General features: G+C 51.6%; 2 protein-coding genes and 4 non-coding genes across 6 annotated transcripts; 5 read left to right on the top strand and 1 right to left on the bottom strand.

Moving 5' to 3' along the window:
- Window positions 1-2,628, top strand: RPS8 (ribosomal protein S8). The gene is made up of 6 exons (XM_029231152.1): window positions 1-56; window positions 453-559; window positions 1,023-1,122; window positions 1,508-1,683; window positions 1,916-2,045; window positions 2,463-2,628. The coding sequence occupies exons 1-6, from the start codon at window positions 53-55 to the stop codon at window positions 2,570-2,572; spliced, it is 627 nt and encodes a 208-aa protein (XP_029086985.1). The 5' UTR covers window positions 1-52; the 3' UTR covers window positions 2,573-2,628.
- LOC114900126 lies at window positions 290-369 on the top strand. Its single transcript, XR_003794745.1, has one exon. It is a non-coding gene; the product is annotated as a small nucleolar RNA SNORD55/SNORD39 (small nucleolar RNA).
- LOC114900137 lies at window positions 840-943 on the top strand. Its single transcript, XR_003794755.1, has one exon. It is a non-coding gene; the product is annotated as a small nucleolar RNA SNORD46 (small nucleolar RNA).
- On the top strand, window positions 1,744-1,811 carry LOC114900136. Its single transcript, XR_003794754.1, has one exon. It is a non-coding gene; the product is annotated as a small nucleolar RNA SNORD38 (small nucleolar RNA).
- Window positions 2,277-2,345, top strand: LOC114900134. The gene has a single exon (XR_003794753.1). It is a non-coding gene; the product is annotated as a small nucleolar RNA SNORD38 (small nucleolar RNA).
- A 2,863-nt stretch (window positions 2,629-5,491) lies between the features above and the next one.
- Window positions 5,492-9,289, bottom strand: BEST4 (bestrophin 4). The gene is made up of 9 exons (XM_029229671.1): window positions 9,095-9,289; window positions 8,908-9,002; window positions 8,082-8,315; window positions 7,748-7,902; window positions 7,267-7,344; window positions 6,788-6,973; window positions 6,608-6,688; window positions 6,342-6,496; window positions 5,492-6,168 (listed from the first exon to the last, which is right to left on the bottom strand). Exons 1-9 carry the CDS (start codon window positions 9,244-9,246, stop codon window positions 5,895-5,897), a joined length of 1,410 nt encoding a protein of 469 aa, XP_029085504.1. The 5' UTR covers window positions 9,247-9,289; the 3' UTR covers window positions 5,492-5,894.
- Window positions 9,290-14,283: the final 4,994 nt, after the last annotated feature.

Below are 14,283 nucleotides of genomic sequence, written 5' to 3'. Positions count from 1 at the left end.
ACAAACGGAACCGTGACGCTTTGCGTTTTCTCTTTTCAGCCAGCGCCGAGCGATGGGTGAGTGGTTCTCTGCTTTGGGGCCTTGGTTGGGGAACGAGCTCAATCCGGCGCCATCCTGCCTCGCAGCCCAGCCGGGAGCGCGGGCGCCCGGGCGCCGGGCAGCGAGCCTCCGCGAGGAGGGTGATGCTCGGGCTTGGGCCGCCCGGGCCGCTCCGGGGGCCGCACGGACCGGGGCCGCGAGCGGCACCATCATGGCTGCCAGGGTCGGGACGGGAAGGAGCCGGGCCGCACGCGCGTGATGACAACTTGGAAATGCTGTGACCTCCCGACCGCGCTATGGGGGAGCCAACCTTGGAGAGCTGAGCGTGCGGCCGCCGGCGCGGGGCGTTGGGCTGGCGGGCCCCGGACCCGGGCTCCCTGGCTCAGGCTCCCTCGCCCCGGTTCCACACGTAGGCATCTCTCGGGACAACTGGCACAAGCGCCGCAAGACCGGGGGCAAGAGAAAGCCCTACCACAAGAAGCGGAAGTATGAGCTGGGACGCCCCGCTGCCAACACTAAGGTGCGTGCGGGGCCTCACCGCCTGGGAGGTCTCCCACCTGCTGTCCGCGGTCCGCCTGAATCTTTGTGGGGTTCTGCGATTTGCTATAGGGACTAGGCGACCTCCTCGTCTTTGCGTGTTGGGTAAATACTGAGAGATTGCATGGTGACAGCTACTGTGTCCTAGTGCTACCTGCAGGGCGCCTGGAGCGAGTGGGCTCTTCAGTGATAGAAACCTGGAATTTTTGTTGCACGGAGACTTAATTTTCAGTGTTTGGAATCAGGTTTTAACTCTTGGAGGTAACTAGAGTGATGAATAACTATCCTTAGGCGTGGTTGTGGCCGTGTTGGTCACCTGTGTGCCACTTGCCAATGCTAGGACTTGTCATAGTTACACTGACTGTTACCTCCGTCCAGCCCGGGTTCCCTTTCCTCTCTCTAGCTTCTCCTTGATAACCTACTTCCTGTCTCCTTGTGTTTTCTAGATTGGCCCCCGCCGCATACACACAGTCCGTGTGCGGGGAGGCAACAAGAAGTACCGGGCCTTGAGGCTGGACGTGGGGAACTTTTCCTGGGGCTCCGAGTGTGAGTGAGGCCCTGCAGGCGTGGGTGGGAACTCAGCACCTAAACGTTTTCTAAGCTTCAATAAGTGCTTTTAGCAGGAAGTCCGTGGCCTGAACCAAGATACTGAAATTTCTCCTGTTGAAAGACCTTGAGGTTCTGGAGCTTTCTCTCCATCCTGTCCTGCCTCTTAACTCCTGTAGCTTCAGGGATTGGGGCTGAATCTAGAGACCATGTATGTATGGGTGTCAGCCACGTCTGGAAAGATGGGTGTGTGGAAGATGAGCTTATGCCCTATGGCTCTGTAAAGGCTTAGAGTTCCCATCTCCTTAGGCCCTGCTAGGGCGTGGGTGGGGGACAGTTAACCTTAGGTTCACATGGCTTGATTCTGAATTTCTCCTATGAGCAGGTTGTACACGCAAGACAAGGATCATTGATGTTGTCTACAATGCATCTAACAATGAACTGGTCCGTACCAAGACCCTGGTGAAGAACTGCATCGTGCTCATTGACAGCACACCGTACCGACAGTGGTACGAGTCCCACTATGCACTGCCCCTGGGCCGCAAGAAGGGGGCCAAGCTGGTGCGTGTTTGGGGAACCAACTTCCTGTGGGGGGAGGGGAGGCCGCCCTGATTCCAGCCTTCTTGTGATGAAAACTCTGTCCAGTTCTGCTACTGAAGGGAGAGATGAAAGCCTTTAGTGCTGAGGAAGGTGGCAGGGGCATGGGATATGCAGTGTTGAAGGCTATGACATTCCTTCCCTGAGATAGGGTTTGGGGAGGCCCCACTAACCCATGTGTGTTTCCTTTATTCAGACTCCTGAGGAGGAAGAGATTTTAAACAAAAAACGATCAAAGAAAATTCAGAAGAAATATGATGAAAGGAAAAAGAATGCCAAAATTAGCAGTCTTCTAGAGGAGCAGTTCCAGCAGGGCAAGCTTCTTGGTGAGATGGCTTTTGCATTTGGCGGAGGGGAGGGTCCCAAGATACGGTGTGCCCTCTGTGGGCTAGAGAGTTTGGTAACAGCACACAAGCACAAATCAGAATATTTGGTCATCCAATTAGTTTGAAGCTGAAATGGAAAATAGTGGGCCCGAGCCCATAGGCCTGAGCTTGGTTTTTGCCTCTGAGTTTCAGGAGTATTCTGAGAAGTCTGTGTCCAGGCTTAGGGGGTTGTCTCAGTGATGAAAACTTTGTCCAGTTCTGCTACTGACTTTAAGTGATGATAAAGTATATCTGAGGAGACAGTGGGCTTCATGCCTGCCCCCAGGATACCTGGACCAACATGGACTCTTAAGGGGATACGTAGGTGTGGGTAGGCCCACAGTGTCATTTTGCTAAGGACCACATACTCTCTTGCAGCTTGCATCGCCTCAAGACCAGGCCAGTGTGGCCGAGCAGATGGCTATGTGCTAGAGGGAAAGGAGCTGGAGTTCTATCTGAGGAAAATCAAGGCCCGGAAAGGCAAATAAATCCTCTTCCTTCCTATCTTAGCTCATGTTATAAAGGTGTTTATTGTTCTATGCCCTGTGTTTGCGTTCTGAGAATATTTGATTTTTTGGCACACAGTAGAGTGCCCCAACTCCCTTTGCCTGCCTCCGTTTGCCCAGGCCTATTATGTGCCTTTCTATAGCAGGAGGAACATTTCTGACCCCTAAGGCTGAGTTTCAGTGGCATCAGGGATGTGGCATGCAGGCTGAGGAGAGACTGTATGAGGGAGGCATCCCAGCACGGGGGCCCCCAACAGTATTGGGCTGTTGACTGGACCATGATTGGAACCTGAAACCATGCTGCTTCTATAAGCTTCTCTTAGAGACCCTTTGTGCAGACCTTGGTTTTAGGGGTTTATTTCAGGTTCATGGATGGTCTAGAAACCTTGAAATTGTGTTCCAGATTTCTGCATTGTTGAACAGGTTATACACATTTACATAATCTGTATGCTGTCAGCTTTTGGATGTCTTTCTGAAGTTAATTTTCCTTTGAACCCTAATCCTTTCTCCTCTCATTACTCAAAAGTATGTAATATTACCAGTGATGGCTGCTGAATCTCTAAGGGTCAGCTCTTGTCTTCAGTTTAGCTATATTGTTGTCTGTCATCAACTTTTAAAGATGGTTTAAGCTCCATCTTTCTAACTAGCCCAGACCTACTTGACACCTGCATTTGGATATCATAATCGGACTCTAAAAGGTCACCATGTTCAAAACTGATCACGTTCTTCAGCTTTCCCTTTTCAAACAGTTTCTCAATTATTTGACTGCAGCAAATAGTGGTCTTCATATGACAACATAAATCTTAAGGTCATCCTTGGGTCATAACTCCCACATCTAATGTCACCACATCTTGTTGCTTCAACCTTTAACACCACCTCTACTGTTCTGGTCACATCTCTGCATCCTACTTGCTCTTCTGTTGTCCCCAGTGCAATCCCAGCTATCAGTGATCATTTTTAAAGATATGATTTTTTTTTTTTTTTTTTTTTTTTGCGGTACGCGGGCCTCTCACTGTTGTGGCCTCTCCCGTTGCGGAGCACAGACTCTGGACGCGCAGGCTCAGCGGCCATGGCTCACGGGCCCAGCCGCTCCATGGCATGTGGGATCTTCCTGGACCGAGGCACGATCCCGTGTCCCCTGCATCGGCAGGCAGACTCTCAATCACTGCACCACCAGGGAAGCCCAAGATAAGATTTTTTTTTTACAGGATATCCCATCTCAAAATTCCTACCAGATGGTATGGAACTCAGTGGGACGTGGTCCCTTCTATAGTGACTGCCATCCTGGCCTTACTGAACATATGTTCACTTACTATTCCCTGTGTTGGGAATACTTTCCATCATATACCCACATTGCTTATTCCTTCCAGGTCTTTGTTTTGTTAGTCTAGTGAGTTCTTCCCTGATCACAGGATGTTAAATTGTACTCCCCTCCATGCCATATCCTTTGGCCCTGTTTTTTCTCCTTATCTCTTAATTTGGCATAAATTTTGCTCATTTTATTTGCTTGTCTTTTTTTGCCCTCTATTAGAATATATCTCCAGGGGAACAGGGATATGTTTCCTGTGGCATCTCCAGTACCTGGAAAGGTACATGGCAATATATCAGGCACTCAAATATGTGCTTAATGAGTTCTAAAGAAAAAAGGTTTTATCCAGTTTAAAGTTGTTGGAAAGCACATGTCTTAAGAGCTAAAGAAGTACAAAATCTAACCATCACCTTGGCTAAATTGCAGACTTCTGTGAATAGACGTTGGGAAAGGTGAACCCCCTTTTCTAGTACAAAAACTTAAGGACAAAAAGTCCAGTCCTCTAAAACCTTACCATTGGCTCTGGGGAGACCTGGCCTTGGCCTTCCCACCCAGTGATCTTCCCTTACCACCTGAACATTAGCTGATGTTTGCTGAGCTGTGTGTTGGGCATGGCACAGCAACACTTTGCCTTCATCTTCTAATTTGAGCTCTACAAGGCATTGATGTTTATTCCTCCCCTCCTTCACCCTCTAGTCAGTCCATAGGATAAGGGGTTCTTTTTCTAAAGAGCCTTGAATTCATCAACTATCCATCTGCACTGCCTTCATAGATGACCATTCTTACCCTGGAGCAAGGCTACCTCTTCTGTAGACCCAGCAAAACACCTCAGGTTCCTTCTGAGTGAATGGTGACCACAAGGTGCTTTGTCTTCACAGTATAGATTTGTCGACCAAGGCTGAGAAAAACTCAGTATCCCCTGTCACCCAGCAGGAAAGTAGAAGCCAGCACTGTAATCCTGTCAGTCAACAGGAGGCTGTGCGTCCTCACAACCTCTACCTACACTCTTCATGCCTCCCTTCCTTTGAATTCTGGCATTTGTCTTCCTTTGGCCTTAATGTTGAGTTTTGACATTCGCCAATTTCTTCAGTGGTGGCTGAGCTTAGAAGGCAGGAATCTTAGAGAAACTCAGTTTAGCAGCAACTCTAATATAGTGCTCTGTGGGGCTGTTTTCCACAATGCCCCCTCTTATTACCATCAGCTGAGTGCTGCGGTCCTACCGCAGAGATGGATGGACCTGCAGCTTTCACCCCTTAAACTGTCCTTTTTCCCTGTTTGGTTGGTGGGAGCAGAGAAGGGCTTGGTTCAGATGCTGGAAGTCTAGGCTGGGTGGTGTATGGCTACCCTCACGTATCAGTTGAATCAGCTTCAGGGCAGACTCTCAAACCCTCATCTTTAGTCCATTGGCAGAGCATGCCAGTTCAGTTTTAAGCAATTTTAATTGCACAATAATAAATATATTTTCATTGTAAACAAAAAAATTGAATATGACAGATGAAGCAAAAGTACCCCAGCACACACTTTGACCCCTCATCAGAGTGAGGTTATCACAATAAGGAATATCCTAAACATCTCTTTATGTATGACTCAAATTGTGATCCCTGGGGCAGCAGCCGCAGCATTCCCTGGGAACTTATTAGAAATGAAAATTCTTGACCCCATCCCAGATTTAATGAATCAAACGCTGGGAGTCATACCCAAAACTTTAACCAGCCCTTCAGTGATACTGATGCTCCCTCAAGAACCGGCCTAGCCCCGCATTGCGGAGGAAATTAATCGTGCCCCTTGGCTCTAGTCCTCTGTACCTCACCTCTTGTGTCCTAGCTTCACCTCCCCCAAGCCAAAGTGGATGCATTCCTAACTCTGGTTCAGGCTCTTCTGCCTTCTCAAGGGTCGTCCCTAAGTGCTCTGGCTTAGGGTGCATGGAAGTGCTGCTCTAATAGCTCCGGAGGGCCTAGGGGAGGCAGCCAGATGGCCCGGCCCCGCTGCCTCTGCTTAGGGCTCCTGAGCCTCGTCCCCTGACCCCGACGCCTCCTCCTCAATGCGGTCCGCGGCCTCGAGGTCGCCGCCCTCCTCGGCCCGGAAGCGCAGCAGGTGAGGGGTCCGAGGGGCTCCTCGGATGCGGCCGAAGTTCCGGAGGCTGATGGCTGGCGAGGGCGCTCCTACGCCCAGGAAGCGGCTGAGCAGCGGGGTCTGCGCGGCAGTCACCGGCCGGGCTGGCCCAGGGGACGCCTCCACTTGCAGGCTCTGCTCAGGGTCGTCGCTAATGCTGCAGGTGGGCGGGAGGGCGGTGTGAGTGAGCCTCTGGCAGCTGGGGGACCGGCTCCCCAGAGTGGGGCCTGGGGCAGGAGGGACCGAGTCCTGGGCACCCCAGAGGGTGGGTGGGGAACTGGGGCCCATGTGCTGACTCAGGTCCTGCCTCGGCCTGCGTGGGCCACTCACCGCAGGTTGAAGGTGGAACCCAGGAAGGAAGGCCGCAGTGACTCGGCCACAGTGGCCACAGTGTAGGGCGGCTGCGCTGAGTCTTCATCCCAATATGAGTCCTTCTCCACAGGAGGCAGGTTCTGGTACATGTCATCCACGGAGAGCAGGGACACCTGGGGCGGGCAGCGGGTCACAAGGATCCCCCTCTCCTGCATACCTGGGCTGAGAGCTGGCAGGGAGGGAGAGCCTGACTGCCAGTGAGCTGCCACCAGACCCCTAATCACCTGCAAGTTGCGGTCTATAAGCTTGTTGGTTTCAAAGTCGTCATCATCCTCACCAAAGGGATTGATGATCTGTTCTGCCACCTGCAGGTGATGGAGTGTTTTCTGGGCTTAGAGCCCTATTTTCTAACCCCAGAGTTGGGGTGGGCCATGGCCCATGTCTTGACCACCCGAAGTGCCCACCTTGAGCCAGCCAGCATAGAAGAAGAACTGCAGCAGAGTGGTGAGAGGCACGTACATGTCCAGGTCCCCCAGGGCTGGCCCTGGCTCCAGAGGCTTCTGAGGTTTCACAGCCCCTGCCTCTGACTCCACGAACTGGCGGCCAACCAGGGAGAGGGCAAAGAAGGAGTATACTGCTATGGTCACCACCTGGAGAAAGGGAAGCCAGGCTAAGTGGGGCAGGGAGAAATGCCACCCCTGCCCCGAGGGCCAGTGGGAGATCTAATAAGTATAATAAAACATGTAGCAAGGTGTGGCAGCACCAGATAAGAGGGGATCATCTTAGTGGGGTGTCCAGGGAGGCTTTGAAGATGAGCCTGTGGCTGTTGAGTGTCTCACTGGACCAAACTGCCCCAGGGCAGGTACCATCTCTAATTCTCAGTGTCACACACAGCACAGGACATACAGTAGGCGCTGGGACTGGGGAGGTGAGAGGCAGTTACTTGGGTGTAGACGAGGGGGATGCTGATCCAGTCATAGTGGAACAGCATGCTGCACTTGGCCCGGTACTTGTTCAGCTCCTGGTGGAACAGCAGGAAGAGGAAGTCAGTGGAGGCGAGGAAGGAAGAATGGGGAGGGGACAGGGGAGCCCAGCACATGTTAGGCCTGGGCCAGGTCTAGAGGCTCATTCTGCTTTCAGAGGTGTTGTCAGGCTGGGGTGACTGATGGAAAGCAGTTTAGCAAAGTAACTGCAAGGACAGAGCCTGGAGCCAGGTCCGAGGATGATTCCCAGCCCCACTAACTAGCTGTGTGACTTGAGCAAGTTTCTTTTCACTCTGCGCCTCAGTTTCCTTACTTCCTCACGCTTGCAAAAGTGTGCTGTGCATAATTGGCACCATGTAAGTGTTAAGCACTAAAATTATTATTCCAGTTTGCAAAACTAGGGGGAGGAGGGCAGATGGGCCTGGTCCTAGGCTGACTCACTTCCAGGAGCAGGCAGAGAGCAATATCATCACGAATTCGCCCATCCCTCCGGGCCTGGGCCGCCAGGTTGGTGAACCAGACGCAGGGGACCCAGTACTTATTGAAGTCAGATTTCAGGCTCTCAAACTTTTTCCTCTCTTCCTGGGACATGAAACCTGCAGGGATGAAGTGAGAGGGATGAAGACTCACTCATCCTTGTCCCCGGGGACTCACCGCCTTGGGGCCCTGGAGCTCCCCCTAGTGATCAAACCTCCCCTCCCGGGAGGCAGGTCCGGTCCCGCCCGCTCCAGGGCTCCCCCAGCGCGGCACCTGCGTCTGGCTGTGGGCCGCGCACCTGCGTCCACCACGTGCTCCATGGTGGGGAAGCGCTTGAGCACGCGGGTGCTGACCGAGCGCAGCACCAGTACCGACGCCAGGTTGGCGTAGCGGATAAGGGTGCGGCGCAGCAGGCGGCCGCGCTGGTCCACGCCGTGCACGCTGGCCGAGATGACGCACATCAGCTGGTCCGGCAGTGGGATGCTTGTGTACTGGGCCCACCAGCGGTTCACCACCAAGGTCACGTAGAAACCTGGTCACCATCATGGGTAGGGGGGACGGGAAGGCAAGATGGAGGTCTCAGGAGTCAGCGTGTCCTGCCCCCACCCAGAGCGCGTGGTCCAGGCCAGGTGGAACCAAGGCAGGGGGAAGGACACATTGGCTCCAGCACCCTGCCTCTCTGTCAGGGGGACAGCCTCTTCCTCTTGGTCCCTCCCTGATGTACCAACCCAGGCAGGGAGGAAGAAGAGTGCAAACCTCCTCAAGCAGAAGAGAAGTGATGGTTCAAGTCCAGGCAATGGTTAACTCTGAGCCCTGCTTCACATGGGGGTCGGGAGGGAGGTGTCACCTCTCTCCAGTTCTCCTCCAGTACCCAGAGGGTTGTGAAGCCAGCAGGTGGCTTGGGCCTTGTTTGGAGTGAGGGTCCAGCACGTGATAGGCAGGGCCTAGTCCTCTGGAAATCCTGGACCCCGCACGCAGCTCCCATGCCTGCTGAGCCTGCTCTGGTTGCCCTCCAAGGGGTTCCGCTGGGGTAATTCTGACCCTCAGAGCTAGCAACCCAACCCAAAGGTAAGGAAAGATGGTTAGGAGGCTACAAGGGAGAACCCCTGGTTCTTTGAACTTACCTAGTACAAAGGACAAGGGGATGAGGTCTGCAGAGCGGTTGCAGTATCGGGCCACCTGAGCATACACATGCCTCTGTTCCTGGGTCAGCAACAGCCTGGGGAATGTCAGGTGAGGCCTGGGTTAGAGGGAGGTAGGTAGCCTAGTCACCCGCAGGCCAGCCCTGAGACCCTGCCCTCACCCTCGCACCGGTAAGTGATGCTGAGCAGAGCATACAGGGCGATGAATAGGAGGAACTCCTTGTAGAGGAGCTTGTAGATGCTTCCCCTCCAACGGAGAAGCAGGCCAGAGAAGCCTCCGAAGCGGGCCTCCGCTACTTTGAGGGTGTATGAAACCGTCATGGTGCTGCGGGCCTGGGGCAGAAGGTTACAAGAGCTGCTCCCAGAGCTGTCCTTCTCCCCCAGCAAACCTCCTTAGCTTGCCTTCTCATCACCCACCTTAGATCCCCAGGCAACCTTCCTTCAACTCTGGTCACCCGCCATCCCAGCCTTCACCCTGTGTCAGTAGACAAGGGGGAGGAAGCTGCAGAGCAGACAGAGCACACACCCACCCCCTAGAACTCAGTGGTGTGTGGGTCAAACCAGGATGAGGTAGGGCAAGGGGGAGCTGAGGTCTACACCCTCTCATGCATGAAGCTTCCCCAAGCTCCTCTTCCACTTGCAGGGCTAGGAGTAACCGGGTCCTGAACTGTTGAGGACAGGAGATCCAACTCTAGCCCAGACCCATGCACATTGGAGTCTTGCTCTCGAAGCTGATAGCTGGTCTCTCAAGGCCCAGGGCACTCTCACCCGCACCCCACATCTACTTACCTGCTCTGGACAGCAGCCTGTGCTGAGGAAGGGGAACTGGGCTAGCCTTCACCCCACAGCACTTAAGTACCTCCTGGGCCCATAAAGTTTGGCTGGACTGAGGTTATCATTGATGGATTGAGGCTGTCACCCAGCTTTCCCTGGTGCTGGGAACTGGATGTGTCTCCCTATGCCTGCAGGGCTGGGCTGGCCTTTGAGTGTCATAAATGCCATCATCATTGACCCCACAGTTCACACCATGTCCTTGAAGCCAGGGTGACAGGAATTACTGTCCCAGCTCCAGGTGAGAAGACAGATGCATGATTAAGTGTTATAACAGCTGCTGATCGCAGAGCACTGACTAAGTGACAGGCACTGTGCCAAACACCACTACATCACACCTCTGACCTGTCCTGGAAAGCTCCTTCCCCCACACTGTGAGCTGGTTCTCAATGCAAGTGTTTTCTGAAGAGAGGAAGCATGGAGAGGTGGTTAGGAGCACAAGCTTGAGAGACAAACCTGAGTTTGAATTCTAGCTCTCTGTAACCTTGTCCAAGATACCTAATTTCTCTGAACCTCAGTTTCCTCCTTTGCAAAACAGGATCAATAACTCCTTCCTCACAGGGCAGTTGGTAATATTCAGAGAAACAATGCCTGGAGCCTGGAGCATGCAGGCATTTATCCTGGGCGGCTGTTACCATGAAAAGCCAAGTCTTTTCCCTTTGGTTTCCACCTACTGGTCCATCCACTGTTTGCATCCCAGAACCAGGCAATCCTGCAGAGACTGAGAGTCAGAGACCTTTCCTCTGATGCCTGTCCTGCCTGTCCCTGAGCCAAACAGTGCCAGGTCCTGGCTTTTAATCTGGGTATAAGGCCTCTGAGATGCCCCCCACTTCCACCTGCCATCACCAGCCTCTGGCCTCACTCCTTTTCACTGCTTCTTTGAGGTCCATCCTTGCATCAGTTAATCATACTGGCCTATAATCCACCTACAGAGAGATCTCCCCTCCAGCCCATGAAACCCTTGAGGACAGGATTGCATCTGATTCATCTCAGTAAAGCTGGGGAGGACTTGAACCCAGGCAGGCTTTTCTTTTCTCTTTCTTTCCTTTCTTTTTATTCTATTTTTTAAATTTTTATTGGAGTATAGTTGATTTACAATATTGTGTTATTTTTTGCTGTACAGCAAAGTGAATCAGTTATACATATATCCACTCTTTTTTAGATTCTTTTCCCATATAGACCATTACAGAGAATTGAGGAGTTCCCTGTGTTATACAGTAGGCTCTTATTATCTATTTTATATATAGTAGTGTGTCTATGTCAATCCCAATCTCCCAATTTTACCGCCCCCATCCCCTTGGTTTTCTACATCTGTGACTCTATTTCTGTTTTGTAACTAAGTTCATTCGTACCCTTTTTTTAGATTCCACGTATAAGTGATATCATATGATACTTGTCTTTCTGTGTCTGACCTCACTCAGTATGACAGTCTCTAGGTCTATCCACGTTGCTGCAAATGGCATTATTTCGTTCTATTTTATGGCTGAGTAATATTCCATTTATGTATGTAATACATCTTCTTTATCCATTCTTCTGTCGATGGACAGTGCTTCCATGTCTTGGCTATTGTAAATAGGGCTGCAATGAACATTGGGTTGCATGTATCTTTTAACCTGAGGGGTCCCCCTCCCCAATTTTTATAAGAAACTCCCTGGATGAGCAAGGTCTGGAAGCCAACTCATGGTTTGACAAGTTATGTTCTCCTTCCAGGGCCCAGGTGAGATGTCCATATGTGGAAAGAACAGGACTCCATGTGTGTGTCCTGGAGGTCTGGAAGACCCAGGACCTGACCTGGGAAGGGCAAGATACCAGCTCTGGGGCCTCAGCTATCTTGGCCATGCAGCCCCTTCCCAAGCTCTGATCTGTGACTTTTCTAGAGCATTCTGGGCTGCTTACCACTTAAAGAGTCTCTGGTACCTGGGAAGCCAGGCCCTGGGACTGTGGGAGCTCAGGCCCTGAAGTCCTGGTAGCTTCTCTCTGACAGTGCTCCCTGAGGGCAGCCCAGCTGGCTGCATTTCAGACCTCAGCCCCCATCCCCATGTGAGGCCCCCTCACATCTGCCTGTTACCAACTCTCTGGATCACTGGGCTGTGAATTCCCACAGAGCTGTGGGTAAAGGTACAGAACCTGAAGGCTCGCCCCAGGAGGGAGCAGTCCCCAGGCCCCACCCAGCCCCTCCTTCCTCGGTCACTTTATCTCCCTTCCCAGCTGCTGTCAGGTCCCTTTGGTTTATGGTCCAGGAGAGGGAACCACTCCACCTGTAAATCATTTTCCCCACCCTTCTTTATCCTCCTCTGGCTCTTGCCTCTCCTTCTCTTCCAGTCCTAACCACCAATGCCCACTCCCCTCCTCACAGCCAAGAGCTGTATATATGACTTGGCAGTTTACAGCATGGAGTCTGGAGCCAGACCGCCCAGATTTTTAAATCCGGACTTCACTGTGAACTACCTTTGTGACCTTGACCTTGAGCAAACTGTTTAACCTCTCTGTCCTTAATTTCCCCTTGGGGAAACCGAATGATAGTATCTATCTCACAGAGTCGTTGTGACTATTAAATGAATTAATATTTATAAAGCGCTTGGTAAGCATGAAATGCTACTGTAGCTATTAGCATCTCTCTTGTTTTTGGTCCAGCTCTTTTGCTTCCACCTCTGCCACCACCAAGGACACCTGAGATCTCCTTATTGCTGAATCCAGTAGGCCCCTCCTGAGTCCTAACCTTACTTGGTATCTTTCATTCTTGAAAGACTCCCTTGACCTCTGTGACCTGATACTGTCAAGAGATTCTGACTCTGAGCTGCCAAGGGGCAAGGAGTGTGGGATATGTGCTCAACTAGCAGCGGGCCTGAGAGCATCCTCTGGGGGATGGAGACCCAGAGAGGTCAGAAAAAACTCAGCTTGGGCAGGGGTTGTGAGAGTCTTGGGGGGAGGAGAAAGGGCACTAGTAAGAGGGACAGGGAGACATGGAGTAGTATAGGAGGACAGATGCAAGGTCAGAGAACTATGGTTCTGAGAAAACTCAAGCAGGGGAATTTCCTGGCAGTCCAGGACTCCGTGCTTCCACTGCAGGGGGCACGGGTTCGATCCCTGGTTGGGGAACTAAGATCCCACATACCACGCAGCCAAACAAAAAGAAAAAGTCAGGCAATGATGAATAGTGGAGTCAGACATCTTGGGTTCAGATCTTGGCTCTGCCCCTTGGTAGCTGCATATGACCTTGGGCAAGAGGCTTAGCCCCATGAGGCTCGGTTTCTTCATCTGTGAAATGGGGATAATAATCACATCCACATCATAAGGTTACTGTGAGCAGTCCAGAAGATAAATGCTTAGCCCCACGCCTGGTATGTGACAGGTGCATAAGATCCCTTAATGGCAGCATATGTTACACTGAGGGAGGAGGCAGAACAGGCTGCCAGCCCCTCCAGTTACAGCATCAGGAGGATGTCCTCCTGATGCTGTGGCTCCCGGAGGAGGACTCAGGAGCCTTGTTAACCTCCCAAGGGGAGGAGCCAGTGATGGTTACAGAATATGCCACCCCAAAATATGCCACTCTGGCATATTGATTATTTTGAGCTGTAGGCACTTGAAAAACAGCAAATGCAGGGAGAGGCTTTCTCTGAACTCCCCTTAACTGCCTAAAGACAGAGCCTCCAAAAGGAACTCAATGGTCATAAATCCCCTTCCTGGGAGTTTCATCTCATATCACGGGAGAGGAAATTAGAATTCTATATCATATCCAGGCCACTTTTGTCATAAACTATCATACCTCCCATTCATTCTTCTAAGGGCCCATTCATCTTTCCTAGAAATTATTTACTCTCCCCTAAGAGGCCTACATTCCCCTCCCCCTTTCTCTACTCAGATGGTACTTTTAAAAAAAAATTTATTTTATTTTTGGCTGTGTTGGGTCTTCGTTGCTGCGCTCAGGCTTTCTCTAGTTGCGGCGAGCGGGGGCTGCTCTTTGTTGTGGTGCACGGGCTTCTCATTGCAGTGGCTTCTCTTGTTGCGGAGCACAGGCTCTAGGAGCATGGGCTTCAGTAGCTGTGGCACGTAGGCTCAGTAGTTGTGGCTCGCGGGCTTAGTTGCTCCACAGCATGTGGCATCTTCCCCGACCAGGGCTTGAACCCATGCCCCCTGCATTGGCAGGCAGATTCTTAACCACTGCGCCAGCAGGAAAGCCTACTCAGATGGTATTTAAGCCTAAATTCTAAGCCACATGGGAGAGTTATCCATTTTTCCCTGGATATCTCCCATGTATACATAAGCTCTACGTGTTAATAAACTTGCTTTTTGTTTTTTGTATTGTTCTTGTTAATCTCTTTGTTGAAGAGTCCTGTATGGGTTAATTTGTTGAGGGAATCCAACTTTAGGTAGTGTGGTGGGGAGACCTCTCTGAGGTGATGACATGTGAGTTAAGCCAGAAAAGATGAGAATGAATGAGTAATAAGTAAAGACTAGGGGGAAAGTATTCCAGACAGAGGGAATAAATGTGCAATGGCCCAGAGGTAAGAACAGGTATTATGTGTG

This window comes from Monodon monoceros, unplaced genomic scaffold (assembly GCF_005190385.1).
Source record: "Monodon monoceros isolate NGI ecotype Baffin Bay Population unplaced genomic scaffold, NGI_Narwhal_1 Super_Scaffold_18, whole genome shotgun sequence".
Lineage (NCBI taxonomy): Eukaryota > Metazoa > Chordata > Mammalia > Artiodactyla > Monodontidae > Monodon > Monodon monoceros.
The sequence above is the reverse complement of the archived record's forward strand: the minus strand, read 5'-3'. Positions and strand labels throughout refer to the sequence as shown.